Source organism: Petromyzon marinus, chromosome 24, assembly GCF_048934315.1.
Source record: "Petromyzon marinus isolate PM22_M1 ecotype Great Lakes invasive population chromosome 24, UKy_Petmar_22M1.pri1.0, whole genome shotgun sequence".
Classification (NCBI taxonomy): domain Eukaryota; kingdom Metazoa; phylum Chordata; class Hyperoartia; order Petromyzontiformes; family Petromyzontidae; genus Petromyzon; species Petromyzon marinus.
In genome coordinates this window covers 17994439-18017022 of record NC_133690.1, presented here as the reverse complement: position 1 = coordinate 18017022, position 22584 = coordinate 17994439, and the positions used below count along the sequence as shown (strand labels likewise).

Below are 22584 nucleotides of genomic sequence, written 5' to 3'. Positions count from 1 at the left end.
CCGATCGGCCTTAAGCGGCCTCCTCCTCCTTCATTCCCCCCTCCCCCTCCTCCTCGTCAAGGCCCGAGCCTCTCCAACGACGGTTCCAGAATTCACTTCCCTCCTCCTCCTCCTCCTCTCTGCCGGGTGCCGCACGTCGGCAATGCTTCCGTCGCCTCTGTCGGAATCTCAAGACTCCACTGCCGCTCTCTCTCTGCCGTCGCTTCTCCCTCTAAACGTTCTTTACAAGTTCAATGCTTGCGCATAAAAAACATTTGAGAGCGAACAAGCGCACGGTGTGATATGGCGGCCGGGTCACGGGGCAAGTGCCATGCTGTTTTTGTAACTTGCTGACCCGCCACGACTGGACACCCGTGAACAAGAGCTTCACAGCCCATCAGATTCCTCCTCCCGTCTAAATACCGTTGCCAATAGACTCTGATTCTGAAGTAGGTGATGGGGGAACGGGCGACCGTGGCAATGAGCGCATGGGGGGTCAAAAGAGATGGTTGCCCGGTGGGGGGGCGGAGGGTTGGGGGGGCATGCCCCCTTGAGCCTCACCTCCGGGGCGGAGCGGATGAAGCAGTCCGGCTGGAAGTGGTTGAGTCGGAGCACCTGCACCGCACGCTTGATGCTCAGGTGGTGCAGCAGGTTCGTGACCTTGAGCAGCAGCAGGTCCTCCTGGTGGGGCACAGAGACAGGCGGCGGTCAACGTGGAGGTGGGGGGGGCGGTGTCATGTGGTGGTGTCATGTGGTGGTGGTGTCATGTGGTGGTGGTGTCATGTGGTGGTGGTGTCATGTGGTGGTGGTGTCATGTAGTGGTGGTGTATCATGGTGGTGGTGGTGTATCATGGTGGTGGTGGTGTATCATGGTGGTGGCGTCATGTGGTGGCAGTGTCATGCGGTGGTGGCGTGTCGTGGTATTGGCGATGTTATATCATGGTGGTATACAGTATGGTGGTGTTATATCGTGGGTGGTGTATCGTGGTTGTGGTGGTGTCTCGTGCGTGGGTGTATGGTGGTGGTGGTGGGGTAGAGTGTGGTTGCTCACCGTGGTGATGTAGTGCAGCATTCGACCGTCAACGCGTGCCTCATGGAACTGCTCCTTGTACTGGGGCAGGCCAACGTCGTCCAGCCAGCCTGGGGCACAGCAGCAGCAGCAGCCACACACACGGGTGCAGGGGGAGTGGCGGCCCAGTGGTTAGCGCACTGCACGAGGAACCGGGAGGCTTCGGTTCTATCTCCAGCCACGGCTAACATCAGTGGCACCCAGGTGTGGTGCAGGGCTTATACATCACCCAGGTGTGGTGCACGGCTTACACATCACCCAGGTGTGGTGCAGGGCTTACACATCACCCAGGTGTGGTGCAGGGCTTACACATCACCAGGTGTGGTGCACGGCTTACACATCACCAGGTGTGGTGCAGGGCTTACACATCACCCAGGTGTGGTGCAGGGCTTACACATCACTCAGGTGTGGTGCAGGGCTTACATATCACCCAGGTGTGGTGCAGGGCTTACATATCACCCAGGTGTGGTGCAGGGCTTACACATCACCCAGGTGTGGTGCAGGGCTTACACATCACCCAGGTGTGGTGCAGGGCTTACGCATCACCCAGGTGTGGTGCAGGGCATCGGTCCCCACTGCCTCTCCGGAGCCGAGCGCTTGCAGCGCCAGCGTGAGCTTCTTCCTGTGCAGGGGGTTCTTGAGCCCCAGCTCCTGCAGACATGCACACACACATAGTGTGCTGGGCCAAGCGCAGCTTGCGATTGCTGTTAGGGCACACAAGGGGGTGGTGGTGGTGGTGAGCACCACGTCAGGCCACCTGTCTCCCATGTCCGATGATTTGACGCTTAACAAATGATGGGTGGTACTTTCACGCCGATTACGATGACGCTGCCGGGTGTGCACATGCCATTCACACGCGTGTGCACGCACAAACGCGCGTGCACGCGGCCTACCTGCTCCAGGTCCTCCGGCGTGGCCCGCAGCAGCGTGTCCCCTCGCACCACCCACTGCCGCGCCAGGCCCACGCACGCGCCCAGGCCCAGCTCGCTGAGCCAGCCGCACACCTGCTCCACACCCCAGCTGGCGAACGGGGTCTCCAGCTCCCTGCACGGCACGGCAAGGGAGAAGGTGGCACGTGGCACAGTTAAAAACGACCGCGTTTATGGCAGGCTCAACGTGGGGACACGTGGTTGAGCTGGCAGGCACCAGCCCTTCCCACTTTTACATAACCACGCCCGCTGCCTAGCTAGCCACGCCCATTCCCTAAGAAGCCCCGCCCCTCTGTCCGGGTAGCTCCGTCCACAACTCAACTAGCCCCCACCCACTACTAAGGTAGCTCCGCCCACTGCTCAGTTAGTCCCGCCCATTGTCCTAATGATCAGTCGAGAGTTGAGGCCACCGGGACATTACGTCGAAAACAAAAGAAAATTCAGATTTTTGCTAAATTTTCTGGTGGCTGTCCCGGCCAAGACAGGGCATTTGGCACGGGTGGTGGGGTTGTGGAGGGAAGAGGCGCGGGTGGTGATGCATCCCCGTGATCAGGTGGCTTGTTCAATGGATCAGAGACGTGGACGTTGAGAGAGCAGTTGGCCCGAAATAGAATTTAAGCACTGGAGGTTGGCTCGTGTCAGTAACAGGGCCGGCACTAGTGGCTGGTTGACTAGCTGGTTAGGGTTATAGCCGGCACTAGTGGCTGGTTGTCTAGCTGGTTAGGGTTATAGCCGGCACTAGTGACTGGTTGTCTAGCTGGTTAGGGTTATAGCTGGCACTAGTGGCTGGTTGTCTAGCTGGTTAGGGTTATAGCTGGCACTAGTGACTGGTTGACTAGCTGGTTAGGATTATAGCTGGCACTAGTGACTGGTTGACTAGCTGGTTAGGGTTATAGCTGGCACTAGTGACTGGTTGTCTAGCTGGTTAGGGTTATAGCTGGCACTAGTGGCTGGTTGTCTAGCTGGTTAGGGTTATAGCTGGCATTAGTGGCTGGTTGTCTAGCTGGTTAGGGTTATAGCTGGCACTAGTGACTGGTTGACTTGCTGGTTAGGTTTATAGCTGGCACTAGTGGCTGGTTGTCTAGATGGTTAGGGTTATAGCTGGCACTAGTGGCTGGTTGTCTAGCTGGTTAGGGTTATAGCTGGCACTAGTGGCTGGTTAACTAGCTGGTTAGGGTTATAGCTGGCACTAGTGGCTGGTTGACTATCTGGTTAGGGTTATAGCTGGCACTATTGACTGGTTGTCTAGCTGGTTAGGGTTATAGCTGGCACTAGTGGCTGGTTGACTAGCTGGTTATGGTTATAGCTGGCATTAGTCACTGGTTGTCTAGCTGGTTAGGGTTATAGCTGGCACTAGTGGCTGGTTGATTAGCTGGTTAGGGTTATAGCTGGCACTAGTGACTGGTTGTCTAGCTGGTTAGGGTTATAGCTGGCACTAGTGACTGGTTGTCTAGCTGGTTTGGGTTATAGCCGGCATTAGTATCTGATTGGCTATCTGGTTAGGGTTATAGCTGGCACTAGTGACTGGTTGACTAGCTTGTTAGGATTATAGCTGGCACTAGTGACTGGTTGACTAGCTGGTTTGGGTTATAGCTGACACTAGTGACTGGTTGACTAGCTGGTTAGGGTTATAGCTGGCACTAGTGGCTGGTTGGCTATCTGGTTAGGGTTATAGCTGGCACTAGTATCTGGTTGGCTGACTCGCTGTAGGCAGGGGTAGGTGTTTGATGGTGGCTGGTTGTCTATCTGGTTAGGGTTATAGCTGGCACTAGTGGCTGGTTGTCTAGCTGGTTAGGGTTATAGCTGGCACTAGTGGCTGGTTGGCTATCTGGTTAGGGTTATAGCTGGCACTAGTATCTGGTTGGCTATCTGGTTAGAGTTATAGCTGGCACTAGTGGCTGGTTGGCTGACTCGCTGTAGGCAGGGGTAGGTGTTTGACGGTGGCTGCTGAGGGGTGAGGGGTGAGTCGCTTCTCACCCATGGGAGGCGCGCGGGTCCAGGGCCCAGCTCCACCGGCAGTGCGGGGCCCGAAAGCTCCTGTGTCTGAGTTCGACACCCAGCGTCAGGCCATCGCCGTTCTGCCCCAGCGACGGAGTCTTCCTAAGCCTGGTGGATGGACATCGGAGGTGGCGTCATATCGCGCGTGTCTGCATTGGCCTTCCTAGGCGCTCGCTTACAGCACCACTTGCCCCGCTGCCAATGTGGCATCATACATCATCTCTGTATCTTGGATAGCACCCTGGACTTGCAAAACCAGAGATCGCAGGTTTAATCTCCCAGCACGGCAGTTTAAACAGTGAAGCACGTCTCTTAAATCCGCCCGCCTCTGCGTTTGTTCACCCAGCAGTAGAAACGGGGACGCCACAGTTTGCCTACGATCGGCAGGTCGCGAGCTGCGGGGTAAAGCGTCGGTACTTCCGCGTCTTCCAAGACGTCCGGCTGGCGTCGAAGAGTGGGCCAAAACATCCGCCAGAGGAAGGTTCGGGCTTGCCTCGAGTGAAGGCACGCGCCCGCCAGCGGTGGCGTGAGCAATTTCAGGGGCGGCCCCTTCGCCTTCTGCGATCGCTATTTTAGTGGGGTGTCTGTAAAATGGATCACACTTGCTGCCGGGGTCCTCACTTGTTGAGGAGCCTCCGGAAACTGCTGTCCCTTCTCTTCCTCTCCACGGACGGCGACGAAGGCGTCGCCTCTGGGACGTCCGTCGATCCAATTCCGCGGAGATGGATCGTGGCGGGAGAAATCCGTTCCAGGAGTTCCTGGGCCTCCGAGCTCGGCCCAGGCTCCTCGGCCACTCCTGCAACGGCGACAAACTGGGCTCAGGGCAGTGGCGCCGGTTCGGGGATTTAAAATAAAAAATAACAATTGGGTGATTATGTCAATTCTAGATTTAAAGCTTTCGTGACTGCAAGGATCCATACTCTTTGGTTCTATTCGGTAAAGTCACGTAGGTAAAAAATAAAACAACAACATTTTTTTGTTGTTTTATTTTTTACCTACGTGACTTTACCGAATAGAACCAAAGAGTATGATTATGTCAATTCCGACGATTTTGTTAATTTCGGCGTTTTTTTTGTAAAATGTACACGTACAGCCCATTTTTCTCAATCCACTGCTGGTTGAAGGCCTCCCCGTGCCATGCGTTTATTGGGGGTTGTTTGACCATAATGCACCATGCTGGTCAGTATGGCTTTGGTGAAGGCGTATAGCAGAGAGGAACATGGGAGCTGAGCAGTACGGCAAATGGTAATGCTTGTAACACATTGTAAATGTAGGGTCATTGGCTCAATATGCCAATGCAAGATCCTTCTGAAAAATAGTGTTTAGATTCAGGGGAGCTTTCCCAGAGATATTAATAACGTTATTAACCTGTGCACGAGGACACGTCCACTTCATTGAAGGTCTCTTTCCCCGATGTTCTGATTGTGCGATCGACGCCTCGTCGTGAGACAGTGTCCATACGGATAGCACAGCAGTGCAACCCTCCGTGCTGAAGAACGGTCCGCAGAAATGGATTTCATTGAGCTACCTCTGAGAAGCCTCAATTGACCTCTGGACCACGGAACTTTGCCACCAGCCCAGCCACTGAGAGCAATGTGCATGGCGTGGCAGGGAAACTGATGTTTTTTCATTCTCAGAGATGGAATTCAACCAAAGTAAGCCAGAGTCAAATTTTATTTGACGAGTTTTTTTTTGTGTGTGTGTGCAGGCATTAGCGACTGGACTGAGACCATTGACTCACTACACAGGTCCGTCTATGTGAGCCTATGGGTCTCGATGTGAGTCTTTGGGTCTCTATGTAAGTCATTGGTTACTGGCGCAGAAATTATCAATTCACTACATTTGAGAATGCGGTTTAATCGCAGGCGGTTTGGAATCCAGGCTCTCAGCAGTGCTGGCGCTCTGACCTCTGATCCACCAGGTCATCTCATTGGGCAATTTTATTAAATCCTTAAATCTCTACCCCGCTACCCCCGCCGCACCACCTCTGTCTCCACCGTACAAATGGGTTCATCACAGCTGAAAGGCGGGTCGTGCGTGGTGAGGTCAAACGTGGGAAACTGCCACCTCGATCAAATATGTCTGGCAGAGCGTGGAAGAGTCGACCAAATATCCTCTAGCAGAGCCGTACAGAGCTCCCCACTCTCGGATCCTGGGCTGCATCCTGGGATTAAAGTAGTATTGACCAAACATCCCATCACAGGGCTCTTTTGAAGAATAGAGTCGTCAGGCTCAGCGAGGCTTTCCCAGGTAAATAAATGACGTTATTAACCTTTACACACACACACACAGCCACAGTTTCTCCTTCACTTCCACGCAAGGATCACACAAAATAGACAAAGATCTCCCAGACAGCCTCTGCCTCCCCGGTGCTGATGTTCACACCCTGCACCAGGTGCCCATTTAAGGCCCCGGACGAGTTTGGATATCCATAGCCGATGTTGGGCAATGAGCGGCAATCAAACTCGGGTCGTCGGATAGGTAGCACAGCCGGCGAACCACACCACTGTCACTCGCCATGAAGACAAACACAGACACGTCTACACAAAGACAAAGATCCCCCATATGCCCTTAACAGACTGTTGGGGCAAGTGCTGTCAGCGAGTAAATATGAACGCCGGGACGGTACACGAGGGGGTGGGTGGGCAGCACCACGCCCGGCCGCCTTTGTCTCCCCAGTGGCGATGTTTACACACCGCACCAGGTACTCATTTGAGGCTGAATTGACCTAGGGGAGGCCCAGCGCAGATTCAAATTATCATCACTGGTGCTGGCCGTGAGCGAGAATCGACCTCGGGTCGTCTGGTTCATAACGCAGCGCGCTAAGCACTACACGACCGCTCCCCATAAAGATTAAGACTAACACAGGCTTGTGTACGCACACACACCTGTACACACTCGCGTATACGCACACACGTGTACACACGTGTACACATACACACGTGTACACAGACACGTGTACGCACACACGTGTACACACACACACACGTGCGCACCTGCGTTTGACGCGAGTTCGCTGCCCCTTTGCTTCTGGCTCCTCCTCTTGAACAAGCTCAGCCGTCTGAAGGATGCCTTCCGTCTCAGACTCATCCTGAACTTCCCGTCCTTCGGGGTCGCGGCCGCTTGGTCCGTGCGGGCCTGAGCAGGGCCACGCTCGTCGCCGTTCCGGGCCGCGCTGTGGCCACGCGGCTCCGCGGTGAACACGGCCGGTGCCGCGTGGGTCGTCCTCGCTTCCCCGTTGTTGTCGACCTGGATGAGATCAACGAAGGCGACGCTGCGGGGGGGGGGGGGGGGGACCGCGATGTGCTGTCGAGTGTGCAGGCGGTGCAACTGCGCGGGGAAGGGGTCAGTTGGCTGCTCCGTTACCTTCTCGTGGGGATTCGCTCGCTTGCCAACTTTCTTAAATTTCAACCCTCGGGGTCCCGTTGTGTAAAGTTCCATCTCCAACTATCTTTACTTTGAATAAGGACCGTTGCCCGAAACGTCAGGCGACTATGCATTTTCCCGTAACAGGGCAGTGATGTGAAGATGAGTGCGGTGCGTGCATTTTTTTGAATTGTCATCATGTGTGTAATGCGCTTTTGAGAAAGCGAACAGTGTTCGATTTCCCGCTCATGGTCGTCAGCACCGGTGACGATTATCTGAGCCGGTGCTGGGCCATTAATCTAGGTCGATTAACGCAGCCTCAAATGAGCACCTTGTGCGATGCGTACAGATCGTCAGCGGGGAGTGCGTGGAGGGGAGTGGAGTGAGGTGAGCTGGCGACCCTCTGGGTTGTCCCGCAGAGGGTCGCCAGCTACTCCCCCCCCTCCTTTCCCGATGGCATCGCCCATGCCCGTGTCACCTGAGCGCTGGCATCGCTGGGGCTCCAGGCGTCTCCATCGTCATCGCTGCTGCTGCTGCATCTGAAATGATGAGCGCGTGCATTAGTGGGGTACGGGTAAATGTGCAGCTCTGTCGTTTCCTGCTCGTGGATGAGAGTTCGCGAGATGTCTTTTGCGACGGTATCATAGGCCTGCTCTTCCACGTTAGCCAAGACGTCTTGGAGGAAGGATATCCACACTTTGCCCCACCGGTGAAGCTACACACGACGCCCAATGCCCAACATACAGGGGTCAGGTTACGGGGAAGAGGTCACCGTAGCTGTTGCCACTGATGCTGCCACACATCGTCATCACCTCCTTCCGCTAGATCCACTCGTTGTTTTAAAGTAAGACCCACAACCTTCAAGGGCAACTCTCAAACTCGCATCACCATCCCCGCCGCCTATTTCCAGGCCCTCTCTTCCCCGTGCTCGCCCACCTTCGGGTGCCACTCCGATGCCCATGTCGGTCACCGGCCCTCCTCGTCCTCCACCCGGCTCACCACGTGTCCCTCCCATCACAACCTCGTCCTTCTAACCCAGGGGTTGGAAACCTGCGGCACTTTAGAGACCGCTTCGTGACGTCATCTAGTAGGCATCACCGTCTCGTATTTCCATGCATTTCGGCTCTTGAAATATTGAGGTTTATTTTTTTTACTGAATTCGAAGAAAATGGTTCTCGTTATTTTGGTTTCTGACCCCTGTCCTATGCCAACCTCCAAGTCGCTTCCGCTATCCTCCTCCACTCTGCACACGTGTCCCACCCATCACAACCTCCTCATCTTCCTAGTTACAACTATAGCACTGTTGTTCCATGTTCTATTCTAAACCTCCAAGTTGCTTGCCCCGTCATCCCACGAATACATCCAGCGTCCTCTGCGCGGCATGAGCCCTGTTCTCAAAGGCCATTGTCTCCCTCGTGCGTAAACACATTCGCTGCTAGCTCGTGCAAGAGCCACCTCTTCACACGCAAGTGCGACCTCTTCACACGCAAGAGCCACCTCTGCACACGCAAGAGCCACCTCTTCACACGCAAGAGCCACCTCTTCACACGCAAGAAGCCACCTCTTCACACGCAAGAGCCACCTCTTCGCACGCAAGTGCCACCTCTTCACACGCAAGAGCCACCTCTTCACACGCAAGAGCCACCTCTTCACACGCAAGAAGCCACCTCTTCACACGCCACCTGGAATCTCGACTTTTACATGGTGCTTCGTGCAGTCCATGTCCATCGACAACGAAGCAGTGATGACGACGACGACGATGATGCCTTGTTCAAGATAAGATGGCTTTAAGAATAATGATGAAACGACATTGATGATGATGATGAGAGAATTTGCAGTGCTGTAATATTGGTTCTGATGAAATAAATGAAGATGATGACTATGATTAACTTGACGGTGGTGATGATGATGACAATGTTCATTACGACGATGGCCTTGTTCTGAACGAGTGAATGAACTCGCATGCATATGCTCACGGCGTAATAACAAGAGCGACGATGATAATATTCACGATTAAAACCACAACGGCGATCACGTTTAGCAAGGTGACAGACGATGCCCTTGGCGCTGATGTCACGATGCCGATAACAACGACCGTGACGACCTTGGTGGTAACAATGACGACGACGACGACGATGACGACGTGAAGAGAAGAGGTAGTCTCTGCAGAGCGCAGTGGCCGACAGGGCTCGGCGCGTGTGCGAGCAAAGGGGCTCGGTCAATGTGCACATTTTTCCGCGAGATTCCAAGGCGTTATTTCGGTCTCAGCGCTGACATTGACGACTAATTGAATTTCATCTAAGCTCCCTTAGTGGGATGAAATGCAATTTTGATGTTATTAATGGAACTCATATTTATTTATTTTGTTTTATTAGATACACAAAAGATGCACTGCGTGTTTTATGCATTAGGGTGATGCGTATTTTTGTATACGTGTGTGCGTGCGTGTGTTTAGCCACATTTAGTATACAGTATTGATATACAAAAGAGAGTCATGATTGTATTTGCCTATTGATGAGTGTGTATGTGTTTTTTTATAGGGGTCTCAATGCAAGCCTATGTAGGTATATATGAGCATATGGTTCTGTATTCAATTGTATGGGTCTCTATGAAAGTCTATGTAAGTGTATTTGAGCATATGGTTCAGTATTAAATTGTATGGGTCTCTATGTAAGTCTATGTAAGTGTATATGAGTCTATGGTTCTGTATTCAATTGTATGGGTCTCTATGAAAGTCTATGTAAGTGTATATGAGTCTATGGTTCTGTATTCAATTGTATGGGTCTCTATGAAAGTCTTTGTAAGTGTATATGAGCATATGGTTCTGTATTCAATTGTATTGGTCTATGAAGGTTTATGTAAGTGTATATGAGTCTATGGTTCTGTATTCAATTGTATGGGTCTATGAAAGTCTATGTAAGTGTATTTGAGCATATGGTTCTGTATTCAATTGTATGGGTCTCTATGAAAGTCTATGTAAGTGTATATGAGTCTATGGTTCTGTATTCAATTGTATGGGTCTCTATGAAAGTCTATGTAAGATGTATATGAGTCTATGTTTCTGTATTCAATTGTATGGGTCTCTATGAAAGGCTATGTAAGTGTATATGAGTATAGGGTTTTGTATTCAATTGTATGGGTCTCTATGAAAGTCTATGTAAGTGTATATGAGTCTATGGTTCTGTATTAAATTGTATGGGTCTCAATGCAAGTCTGTGTAAGTGTATATGAGTCTATGGATATGTATGTAAGTCTTTGGGTCTGTATGTAAGCCAGGGTAAGTGTATATGATTCTATGGGTCTCTATACGAGTCTGTGGGTGTCGTGGAGAATGAGATGATCATTATCACGACGACGATGATGGTGATTGATGTGAGGGAGTCGAGTGACGCGGCGTGCCAAGTCACCCGTGCGGTGTGGCCTCGCTGTCTGGCATCGTCCCCTCCCCAGCAGGGCACGGCGTCACGTGCTGAGGTCGTGGCTCCATCTCCTCCTCCGTCGTTCCCTGTGCACAGTGAGCCCCCAGGGTCACTCGTTCCCCTGCACGCACTCTCCTACCTCTCCCCACTCACCTCACTCATCTCCCCTCCACGCACTCTCCTACCTCTCCCCACTCACCTCACTCTACTCCCCTCCACGCACTCCCCTACCTCTCCCCTCTCACCTCACTCATCTCCCCTCCACGCACTCTCCTACCTCTCCCCACTCACCTCACTCATCTCCCCTCCACGCACTCCCCTACCTCTCCCCACTCACCTCAGGACCAGTTCAAATATTCGCCACTCTTATTGACCGTGAGCCGGGTTTGTAGCACACCGTGCTAACCGCACACACACACATACACACACACATACACACACACATACACACACATACACACATATACACACACATACATACACACACACACATACACACAACAACCGCCATTCGCCACTAAGTGGCGGTGACGTCACCACGACGCTTGTGCCAGGCCATGTGCACCTTGAGGCCACGTGAAGTGTCGAACGCCCGCGGGCAGGAGATCACGGGGCAGACCCAGGTGCCACGGGTCGACTGACTGAGATGACTGGCTGATGCACCACCTGTGCCCCTTACTGTGCCAACCTGCTGTGCTTTAGCCACCCGGCGCTCCGCTCGTTATTGTGAGCGTCGCTCCTCCGTCCTCCATTGTTGTTGGTGGGCGACTGCCTCCAACTGCCCAGTAGCGTCCTTCACGAGCCTCCTCCACAGAGGCCGCTCTTGACACCGCTGGTACCAGTCATCGGCAAGTCCACTCAGCTCCACGTCCTCCTGTACCACGTCACTCCATCTCTTCTCCAGCCCGTGCCGCGCACGTTTAGCCCCCTCGATCCGGCCGAACAAAAGCTGTTTCGGCATGCAGTGGCTGGGCATGCGGGCTATATGACCCAGCCAATGTAGCCTTGCCTGCCGGAGGAGCTCACCGATGGGACCGTGCCCAGATCTTTCAAGGATTTGTGAGCTCCTCACACAATCCAGCCTGGTTAAACCCAGGATGGATCGTAGGCAGAACAGCCTAAATGTTTCTAACCGGCGAGGATGTTCCATTAGGGGGGTCCACGTTTTGCAAGCGTAGAGAAGGGAGGGAATTACCGTGGCCGAGAAGACCTGAAGCTTGGTGCGGAGCGACAGAACAGTCAGCTTCCACACAGCGTTACGCAACCGATGAAAAGATATTGCCGCTCGACTGATTCGTAGTAAGACCTCTGCTGTTAAACTGGAGCCGGTCATAAGCACACTGCCCAGGTATGGGAAACTCTCCACTCTCTCCACAACTGCCCCATCACCGATTGGGAGTTGTGGGGGTGGAGTCTCCGATGGTACAAAATACCCAGGCAGGTGCTTAGTTTTGGTGGGGCTGATGGTAAGGCCCCATCTTTTAGTAGCACGCTCCAGTCTCAGCAGCAGCGTTTCCAACTCCTCTGAATGAGTAGCTATTACCAAATCATCGGCATACATAACGTGGTTGAGCAATAGGGAGCCATCCCTTGACCGCACCCGGGCATCGATCAGCCTCCCATTATATCTGTACCATATGGAGATTCCCCCGGTACAGCTATTGAAGGCTTCACGAACTACGTGGTAAAAATAGATGTGAAATAATGTGGGAGCCAGAGGACATCCCTGTCGCACCCCAAGGTGTACAGGGAATGGCTCTGACTCCCGGCCACGTAGTTTTACCCAGGCCCGCTCATCATCATGAAGGTCATTAATGATCGTGAGCAGAGGGTCAGGTACTCCAAAAGCACGAAGAACAACCCAGAGCCCAGGCCTACTGATGGTATCATAGGCCTTGAACAGGTCAATAAAGCAGAGATGTAGGTCTTCTGGAATTCCCTACACCTCTGCTGTAGCAGACGGACAGAAAATATGGCATCTGTGCAGGACCGCCCTTTCCTGAAACCGCATTGGGGCTCCGCAAGCCTCTCCTCAGCGTGCCTGTCAAGGCGATGTTGAATAATCCTTGCCAGGACCTTTCCCGGCACACTGAGGAGTGAGATGCCCCTGTAGTTGTTACAGTCTGTGCGGTCCCCCTTTATAAAGAGGGGGACCACCAGGGCATCCTTCCAATCCTGCAGAACCCGTTCAGTGGTCCAGATTGTTGTTATTATGTCATATAGGGCAGTCTGTGCACAAACGCCACCCTCCCTCAGCATTTCGCTTGGGAGATCATCTCTGCTCGCTGCCTTTCCTGGTCTCAGACTCCGGATTGCCTTCAGTACTTCCTCAACAGATGGCACCTCAGCCAGCCACTCACAGGGGGTGACTTCTTCCAATATTTGAGGCACCGCAGCCTCAGGGTCATCCTCACTTTGTGCCACGATGTTTTCCTGGCTGAGGGATTTTCCCTCCCCCAGGACCTCACAGAAATGCTGAGCAAATCTGCAAACCTGTTCCTGGGGGTCGGAGATTGGATCACCGTTTTTTCCCCTAATGATGGTAATAGGTGTGGCGCTGCAGGTTACTTTTTTGATGGAGTTAATTAGAGATTTGTGATGGCGGGCCACTGAGGCAGACTCCATCTCCTCAGCAACCCGCGACCAGTTTTTTTTCAAACCACGAATTAAACTGACACACACACACACACGGGAACACATGCACTGGCACTCGCACGCATTCAAGCAAGCCACCTTTCTGTGACTGGGCTATCAGAGCCTCCGTTGTTGTCGTCCCAGGCTCGCGTTAAGTAGCGATCATGATTCTGTATTTGTTACTTTTAATTTCGACTCATCTGCGGGGAGCACGCGTGCACCACGCGCGTCACTGAAGCGGCCGGGGTGGGGGGGGGAGGTGCAGTAGATTTACAAAGAGCTGTAAATAATATTTAAATATATAATTTGTCATAGTTTTCAGTACAACTATTTTTGTGAGTATAGCCTTCGAGCCAAGATTGTATTAAAAGCACAAACGCCGGGAAAAAAAAATAGATTTTTACTAAAATAGTCTCACCGAGTCTCCTACCGAAATACATGTTTTAATTCTTGCTTCCAACTGGCCTTGGAGGGTAGATGGGGTGTGGGGGGGCGGGGTGGGGGACCAGATGGGCATGTAGAGGGAGGGGGCGAGCCCAAGCCCACTGAAACTCATGGATCACGCAGGGTGTCCCACACTGACGTGGCCCCAGGGTGCTGTCCGTGGTGCTATCCCTGGCCTGTTCCTGGACCAGTATCAGGTTAGTCCTGATTGATCACGGAAACAAGGCGTCTTGCACGCACACACAAGCCCTGTTTGTTTGTTTGGAAGGTGTTCTCAAATCCAAATCTATTGTAGCCAAGAGATGGGAAGGGAAAAGGTAAAAGTGTAGCCCTGCAATTTCTTGTTCACGCCACTGCTGGCAGAAGGTCTCGTGGGAGCTCTCGCAGGCCTCTCTCGACGGCGTTCAGGCCACTCTTCTTCGCTGGCTTAGATGTCTTGGAAGAGTATGTGCGGTTACCCACGCTTTACCCCACCGCACGTGACCCGCCGGTCGACTTCGATGTCGCTATTGTTCCCGTTCAGTGCTGACGCACCACGGATCTCCCTTACAAACTATCTGGGTAACTGGCTACACACGGGACTTTCCACGTAGCAAATAAACATTGAAATTGCGCACGTGCCCATTCACACTGCTGCGTGGTTAGGGGCAGAGGGATCGAACAAACCTGCACCACCGGTGCATCGAGATCTGCGGCCGGGAGTTGGAAGCGAACTGCCCACCTCTAGATTGCGTGCCGACCGTGATTCACCACGAGATGGTAAGGGCCAGGGTTGAGCCAAAATGTTCAAACGCCGTCGCTATCGCAAGCTCGCGACCAACTCGCCGCGGCGTCACGCACCTCAGCGCCGGTGACCTCCGGGCTCCTCGCATCCTCTTCACCTCGAGGAGCCAAGGGGACGGACTCCAGCTGCCCGGTGGCCGTGAGCTCTTGGCCTGCATGGGCTTGGCCTGGCGGTTCCGTGGTCGTGTGATCTGCTGCTGGTTGGTTTGCGATCGTCTTGTCTGTCACCGATGGCTCAGCTGAAGGGTGTTCCGCACTCGCCTGCTCTTTGCCAAGGTCACCTGCGTTCATCTGCGCTCCGACCATCTCATCTCTGTTCATCTGCTCTGTGTCAATATCAGATGCACCTATCTGGTCTGTGGCTACCTGGTCTTTGGCTATCTGGCCTTTGGCTATCTGTACTTTGGCTATATGTATTGTGGATATAGGTTTTGTGGCTATCTCTGCTTCGGGTATCTGTCCTGTACCGATTTGGTCTGTAGCTATACGTTCTTGAGCTATGTTTTTTGTGGCTATGTATTCTGTGGCTATCTCTACTTTGGGTATCTGTCCTGTAGGTATCTGGTCAGTGGCTATCTGTCCTTTGGCTTTCTGTTCCGCGTTAATCTGATCGGTGCCAACGTTGCCTGCGTTTATCTCTGCTCTGCCCGTCTCATCTGTGTTCATCTGCTGTGTAGCTACCTCTGTGGTGCCCATCTGTCCTGCGGCTATCTGTTCCCTATTCATCTGTTCCCTATTCATCTGTTCTGCGGCTATCTGTTCCCTATTCATCTGTTCCCTATTCATCTGTTCCCTATTCATCTGTTCTGCGGCTATCTGTTCCCTATTCATCTGTTCCCTATTCATCTGTTCTGTGGCTATCTGTTCCCTATTCATCTGTTCCCTATTCATCTGTTCTGCGGCTATCTGTTCCCTATTCATCTGTTCTGCGGCTCTGTGTTCCATACGTCTCGATTCTGCTCCTGTCTTTTCTGCGTATATCTGCGCTGTGGCTCTCTCCTCCCTATGTATCTGTTCTGCGCTTACGCTCATGTGCGTTAAGTCTATCTGCCCTCCGTTCATCTGTGTTCCGTTCATCTGTGTTCCGTGTATCTGTGTTCCGTGTATCTCCCCCCTGCGCATCGGCTCTGTGCATATCTTGTGTACGCTATTCTGCTCTGTGTTCATGCCCATCACGTCTGCGCCTGCCTTATATCTGCCTGTCTCTTCTGTACCGATCTCTTCTCTGCTCGTGTGTTCCCGCTCTGCGCCTACCCGATCTACATTGATCTCATATGTCCCTTCCGTTGCGATTTGAATCTGCGGTGCAACTATCTGATCTGCATCTGTCTTGTCTCTGCGTGCGTTTGTGTGTTGTCCTCTGCGTATCTCTTCGCTGCCCAGCTGTTCTTCACACACGTGGTTGCGCTCGTGGCTGTGGTTGTGGTTGAGCTGGTGTAATCGCTGCGGTTTGATTTTGCCATACTCCGGTCGGTCCGAGTCCGGGTTTTCCACGACCGTGTACCCGTCCTTCTTGAGTCCGACCATCTGCACCATCTCCTGTAGCTCGGAGATCTTGCGTTCCTGCCACGAGATCGAGTTACAATGTTGACATTTCCTTAACTGGGTGAGAAGCGAAAGCGACCAGCAGGGGTCTCATTTGCAAGAGTGACCTGGGGTCACCAAAATAACAATAGCAATGACTTAAAAAAATTACAACAAGGAAGCAAAGAGTAACCAGGGCAAAAACAATTAAATGTAAATAAAGACAAAAACCAACTGTGTCACAAGATAAATCTAAACCAGGACACAAACGTAAATCAAGATTAATATTACAACAACAATAATGAACATATTCCTTGGGTCTTTCGGTAAAGTCACGTAGATAGGTTCAAAGAAAATAACAAAAACCACGACGTTTCGATCGCAACACAAGTGGTCGTCATCAGGAAAAGGAGGTTAGCCTCTAAAGGCAAACTGTTTATAAAGTTTTTTTTAAATAGGCGTAGCCCAAGAGTCATCAGCATGGGCAGCTAATGTTAATGTAGGTGATGGTACTCGTAGAGGTGAACGGTGACAGACGGGTGTTGCCCTCTGGCACCAGTGGGTTTCTTTTCCCGGGTGCTCCGATTGTCTCCCACACGTAAACACTCAAGAATTGGCCGATAACATCTTCATATCTAGAGGACCGCAGAGCCAGGGGGGATTTTTGTGCTGGCTCACTGCCTGCCTGGCTATATCTGTGGTTCCTTCTCGCGCCTCTTGAACGTCTCTCTCTCTCTCTAAGGCAGCGAGCGAAAATACTGCATAGCGGCGACGCAGGGTTAAACGTTGACATTATTATCAGAGCATTATGCAGCATTTTGTTTTTGCTGCGAACAAAGAAAAAGCTCCCAACCTGTTTCTCATTCGCTTCCAAAAGCGAGGCCACCAGCACTTTCATCTGCTGCTCATCTGTTGGGGAAACAACAACAATAACATGAAAAGAACATTACAATGACAACAACAGGGAGAGAAAGTTGGAATGCTCTCTTTGCTCAGAGTGTTTGGCGCAACACCCCCGCTTCGTGGTCATTGCCCATCATGGAACTTGCGGCCTCGACGATTCTCCAACCGTGACCAGTAGTGTGGTTGGCATGAGCTCCTGGCGCAAACTATTGACTAAACTACTAAACTTTACCAAAAGAACCAAAGAGTATGAATTACTGCAGTCACGAAAACTTCAAATCCAGATTCAATTACTAAACTAAACGATGAAGATACACTTAAACATCATATTTTTTGTAGTTTACCAGGTAAGGTCCACTGAGCTATATTGCTCTTTTTTCTAGAAGTGAACTGACCACAAATAATAGCTCAACGAATTGGCTCATCATCACCTGGGAATTTTTAGCAGCCAAATACTCGTGATGTTGATTCTAAATGAGGAGGGAAAAACTGATTACCTGGGGGGAAATCCACGCGATCACGTGAAGAGAGACACACGCAAATTCAAAATATTTAAGCAGCGTCAGGGTCGAGATCGAACCTACAACCTCCTGTATATCTGGCGAGGTAGTTAACATCTCGCCACCCCTGGCGACCCTTACCTGCCCCACTGGGGTCGCCGTGCTGCCCTCCCAGGGTAGCGCCGTTCCTCCTGATGGCACTGAGTTTCTCGCCATCCTCCCGGAGGCTCAGTCTCTCCCGCAACTCAGCCAGTTCCGACTACGCGGGGGGGGGGGGGGGGGGGGAGACACAGGCGGTACGCGAATCATCACCGTCATCATTATCGTCATCATCATCTTGATTATGATCGTCGTCATCGTTGTAATCATCGTCATTGTAATCTTCATCATCATCGTGATCATCATCATCGTGACCATCATCATCGTCGCCATTGTAATCTTCGTCGTCATTATTCTTCATGCGACTGCGTTCAGGCCCCACCTTGGTCGACTGGAGGAGCGATTCGTACTCGGCCTTGGAGCCCCGCAGCTCCGAGATTCGCATCGAGAGGTCCTCGAGCTGCCGGCAGAAGCCCTGGGGACGACGGGAGGGGGCAGTGTGGGTCAGGGCGCAGTCCACACCCCTCTCGCGTCAAACTTCACGCTTTTCATGACCAAGCGCTCTCCTCCTCGGTATCAGCCTTGGCCCTAATATATTTATATATATTTTGGTGCAAGGTCCTTCCTGGAGTCTGTGACGCTGCGGCCCTGCACCTCAGCGAGGAGTTGTCACAACCCAAGTCGCGCGCGTTGTTTGTACGGGTGGATGACTACCAGTGCTGTCCTTCCCACGCACCTCCAATTAACACGGGTGGCGACGTGCGGTGTGAACGAAGTTCAACGTACATACATTAATGCAGAGGTGTCTAACGTATGAGCTGGTTCAGTTGCGTGCAACCGTTGTTGTTGCACCTTCACAACAACAACAACAACAAGTTTAAGTTGTACAGCATCTAAGGAGTGGAGCCTTGGGGCAGTGGCGCAATGCGTGCGCGAGTGGATCGCTGGGCAGCGCATCGCTGCGCTGAAGCAACGATACATGGGCACGTGTCTGCTCATCAGGCGAGGACTCTATTTTAGATTTAGTATTATACTGGAGGAATCCGATGATCAATGAAGCTCTTTTCACAGATGTCGGCTGGAGGAGGGTACACGACACAACACCTCGTTATTGTACTCACGCGGCGATTTGACTCCCCCCCCCAAAAAATATATTGCGAGTCATCAAAGCGTCACGTTTCTGGAGCGAATCCGCGTGTTCTGTATTTGCGTGTGTCTGTGTGTGTGTATCTGTGTGTGTATGTGTGTATGTCTCATCTCTGTTCATCTGCTCTGTGTCAATATCAGATGCACCTATCTGGTCTGTGGCTACCTGGTCTTTGGCTATCTGGCCTTTGGCTATCTGTACTTTGGCTATATGTATTGTGGATATATGTTTTGTGGCTATCTCTGCTTCGGGTATCTGTCCTGTACCGATTTGGTCTGTAGCTATACGTTCTTGAGCTATGTTTTTTGTGGCTATGTATTCTGTGGCTATCTCTACTTTGGGTATCTGTCCTGTAGGTATCTGGTCAGTGGCTATCTGTCCTTTGGCTATCTGTTCCGCGTTAATCTGATCGGTGTCAACGTTGCCTGCGTTTATCTCTGCTCCGCCCGTCTCATCTGTGTTCATCTGCTGTGTGGCTACCTCTGTGGTGCCCATCTGTCCTGCGGCTATCTGTTCCCTATTCATCTGTTCCCTATTCATCTGTTCTGCGGCTATCTGTTCCCTATTCATCTGTTCCCTATTCATCTATTTTAGATTTAGTATTATACTGGAGGAATCCGATGATCAATGAAGCTCTTTTCACAGATGTCGGCTGGAGGAGGGTACACGACACAACACCTCGTTATTGTACTCACGCGGCGATCTGACTCCCCCCCCCCAAAAAATATATTGCGAGTCATCAAAGCGTCACGTTTCTGGAGCGAATCCGCGTGTTCTGTATTTGCGTGTGTCTGTGTGTGTGTATGTGTGTGTGTATGTGTCTGTCTGTCTGTGTGTGTGTATGTGTCTGTGTGTATGCGTCTGTGCGTGTGAGACCAAAGCGTCCGTTCACTTTCCGAATTAACAGAAGTCACCAATTACCGAGATCCGTGCGCGGTAGGGGCTCGTCGTGTGCAATCCCTGCCGCGGTAATTCACCCGATGTGTGCATTAGATCGTCTGATGGGCTGAACTCGCATTGGCCTGATTAGTGGTTCTGCTCGCGAGCAAACTTGGCAGTGCGTTCCCGCGATGAGCAGCGACTTCCACAAAGTCGCGCTTCCGTCTAACTGGGCCAGGCAATTATGGGGAGGCCTTCCGGGCCGCGTCCGCGAGATTCGCGATTCGCGACTCGCGAGCGCGCGCGCGTCTTTATTTTTAGCGGAAGAACCAAAACGGGCGTCTCTCGCAAGTGCTTTTCGTCGCGCTGATTTGCCAATTACTCAAATGGCTGAGGCTCACATCTGCGAGTTGAGCAATTACTCGGAGGAGCCCTCCGCGCGTAGACGCGGCTGGGCTTCGCCGGAGGCGTTCGCCCGTTCGTTGCAGAGGTTCGCGGGTTGGGGCACCGATTTGGCCGCCCTTGGTTGATGAAAGTCAAAGTTTGAACGTGAATTGCCCTGCTCGAATGAGAACTAAGGCGGTTGGCTCGTCCCCCTGTTTATACAGCCCTGGGCCAGTGGTGGAAAGTCCACGTTCCATTGGCGGGGCGAGTCTGTCCGTGTGACGAAACCACCGTGGAATTGCCCACAATGTGGATGACCCCGGACAGAGGGATGATGTGCTGAGTCAATGTACTCGGTAATATTTTGTATTAATTGATGAGAAGAATAAGGAGGAGGATGTCGTCATCGTCGTCGTCATCATCGTGGTCGTCACCTCTTGCAGCAGAGACTCAGTGGACGAGAGGCGCTGGCGCTGCTCCACCACGGTGGACTCCAGCTCGTGCAGCTTGTCGTTCTGCACCTCGACTTGCTCGGTGAGCACGCCCACCTGCACAGAGACAAAGGTCCCCCGTGTAGCCTACCCGCACTGTAGCGGGCAAGTGGAGGTGGCGAGCGACGATTATAAAAGGCGACAGTGGGAACCATCGTCGATGCTGATGGTTCCTACCCCCACCTCACCGGGTACTCATTTAATGGCCAGGGCTGGTCGGGACATCACTCGCCTCTGATGTCGTTAGGGTAGCGTATGTATGTTGAACTTCTTTCGCACCGTACGTAGCCAACCGGAGGTGTGGGGGGAGGACAACAAACTAAACACACCAACAAACAGTTCTAAAATAAATTGTTTTCACTCTAGACTTAAACGTGCTAAGCTCCAGTGGGTTGCTAATATCGGAAGGAAGAGCGTTGCGATGACCACCGCCGTCTTTGTTCGATGCTTTGCCGAAAGCCGCTGCTGCCGCTGCTGCTGCTGCGAGGATGACGACCGGAGTTGCCGTGACGGAGGTTCGTGCTCCTCTTCGCCACCGCTCCATCCCCGTACTGTGACGCGACGTAGCGGCTACTTGATTTAAAAGCGGCGTCACTCAACGGCTCTTGGATGTGAAACGCAGATGAGAGCCGCTGTGTGCGCTCGTTAGAGTGGGGAAGAGAGCCACTCATCCTCTTGTAAGGTTCGCCACTCAATTTCGATCCCACGTGGTCCTCTCAATCAGCGATCTCGTGGAATCGCTTGAACCCCCCCCCCCCCCCCCTCAATCGCACGTGTCGGGGAATAAACATCCATCACTGACCATATCCTAGAATCTCAACGCTGGCCGCACACGGTGGAACAACGCGGACGTCCAGGAGAACACAACTCATTCCAGATCCTAACATCATCGCTCCTCCTTGCCTTTGGCATTCCTTGAGGACGTTGCTGGTGGAACCATCGACCGAATCGGAACGTCACGGTAGTGCGATTGTGGCCGTGCGGCCAAAACAAACTTCGGGCCACTGCGGGTGGCCAATGTCGTCTGCGCTCGTCCGGCGAGGCTTCGCCAGACGGCACAAACTCCCTCCTGGGCCCTCTTGTGGCCAGCAGGCCTCGCCGTTGGCATTTGGCTCGTGAAATGTGGACGCCTGAAACGTGAATGCCTCGGCAATTTGCGGCGCGTTTATTGTTTTCGGTACTCAACGTCGCGGCGTACACGGCCACTGTGGCGGCGCTCGGCGTGGAGCAGACCGAGCAAAAGCTAAAGCAGCCCACCCAGCCAAGTAGCTCAAGGGGGGGGGATATTGAAATCACAGGTGAGAGAAAGGAGGCGGGTCAAATGTTCGAGCCGGCACCTGCAGAGAGAGCGATTCCTGGTCGCTCTCGACGTGAGACAGACGGTCCTCGCGAGCCGGGTACGGTCTCACCAGGCAGTTGGCGCCCTGCAGAGATGCGTGCACAACACAAAGAGACAAAGATTCACCGGATTAGCCTTCAACGGACCGTTGGGGAAAGGGCTCTTAGCGAGCACCTATGTCGGCCGGCATCAGGGTGGACACTACAGCTCCCAAGGGTTAAGGCGTCACTTTCGCTTCGTGTGGGGAGCGTGCGTGTTCGTGTGTGCGCGTGGCCCAGGCTGCGTGGGTGTATGTGTTTGTGTGTGTGCATGTCTTTGTGGATGTGTGTGCGTGTGGTGCAGGCTGTGTGTGCATGTCTTTGTAAGTGTGTGTGCGCGTGGTGCAGGCTGTGTAGGTGTGTGTGTAGGTGTGTATGTCTGTGTGGGTATGTGTGCGTGTGGTGCAGGCTGTGTGGGTGTGTGTGTTTGTGTAGGTGTGTATGTCTTTGTGGGTGTGTGTGCGTGTGGTGCAGGCTGTGTGGGTGTGTGTGTAGGTGTGCATGTCTTTGTGGGTGTGTGTGCGCGTGGCCCAGGCTGCGTGTGTGTGTGTGTTTGTGTGCATGTCTTTGTGGGTGTGTGTGCGTGTGGTGCAGGCTGTGTGGGTGTGTGTGTCTTTGTGGGGAGCGGTGGTGGAAAGGTTAGCGCACTGCGCTACAAA

General features: G+C 52.6%; 1 protein-coding gene across 3 annotated transcripts in view; it reads right to left on the bottom strand.

The window, feature by feature from the left end:
• Positions 1 to 20771, bottom strand: part of LOC116945645 (uncharacterized) — a 32468-nt gene extending 11697 nt beyond the window's left edge. For 2 of the 3 annotated variants that reach the window (XM_076069486.1, XM_076069487.1), the window contains exons 1-14: positions 20492 to 20771; positions 18030 to 18122; positions 17690 to 17807; positions 16999 to 17054; positions 14679 to 16184; positions 10749 to 10846; positions 7820 to 7880; positions 6972 to 7224; positions 4597 to 4771; positions 3955 to 4083; positions 1942 to 2092; positions 1588 to 1699; positions 1031 to 1119; positions 541 to 660 (exon numbers count right to left, since the gene is read on the bottom strand). In XM_076069486.1, coding sequence (XP_075925601.1) covers positions 541 to 660; positions 1031 to 1119; positions 1588 to 1699; positions 1942 to 2092; positions 3955 to 4083; positions 4597 to 4771; positions 6972 to 7224; positions 7820 to 7880; positions 10749 to 10846; positions 14679 to 16184; positions 16999 to 17054; positions 17690 to 17807; positions 18030 to 18092 — 2931 coding nt within the window. In that variant the 5' untranslated portion in view covers positions 18093 to 18122; positions 20492 to 20771. Of the gene's footprint in view, positions 1 to 540; positions 661 to 1030; positions 1120 to 1587; positions 1700 to 1941; positions 2093 to 3954; positions 4084 to 4596; positions 4772 to 6971; positions 7225 to 7819; positions 7881 to 10748; positions 10847 to 14678; positions 16185 to 16998; positions 17055 to 17689; positions 17808 to 18029; positions 18489 to 20491 lie in introns of those variants that run through there. The other variant, XM_032960167.2, reaches the window with a different exon arrangement.
• Positions 20772 to 22584: the final 1813 nt, after the last annotated feature.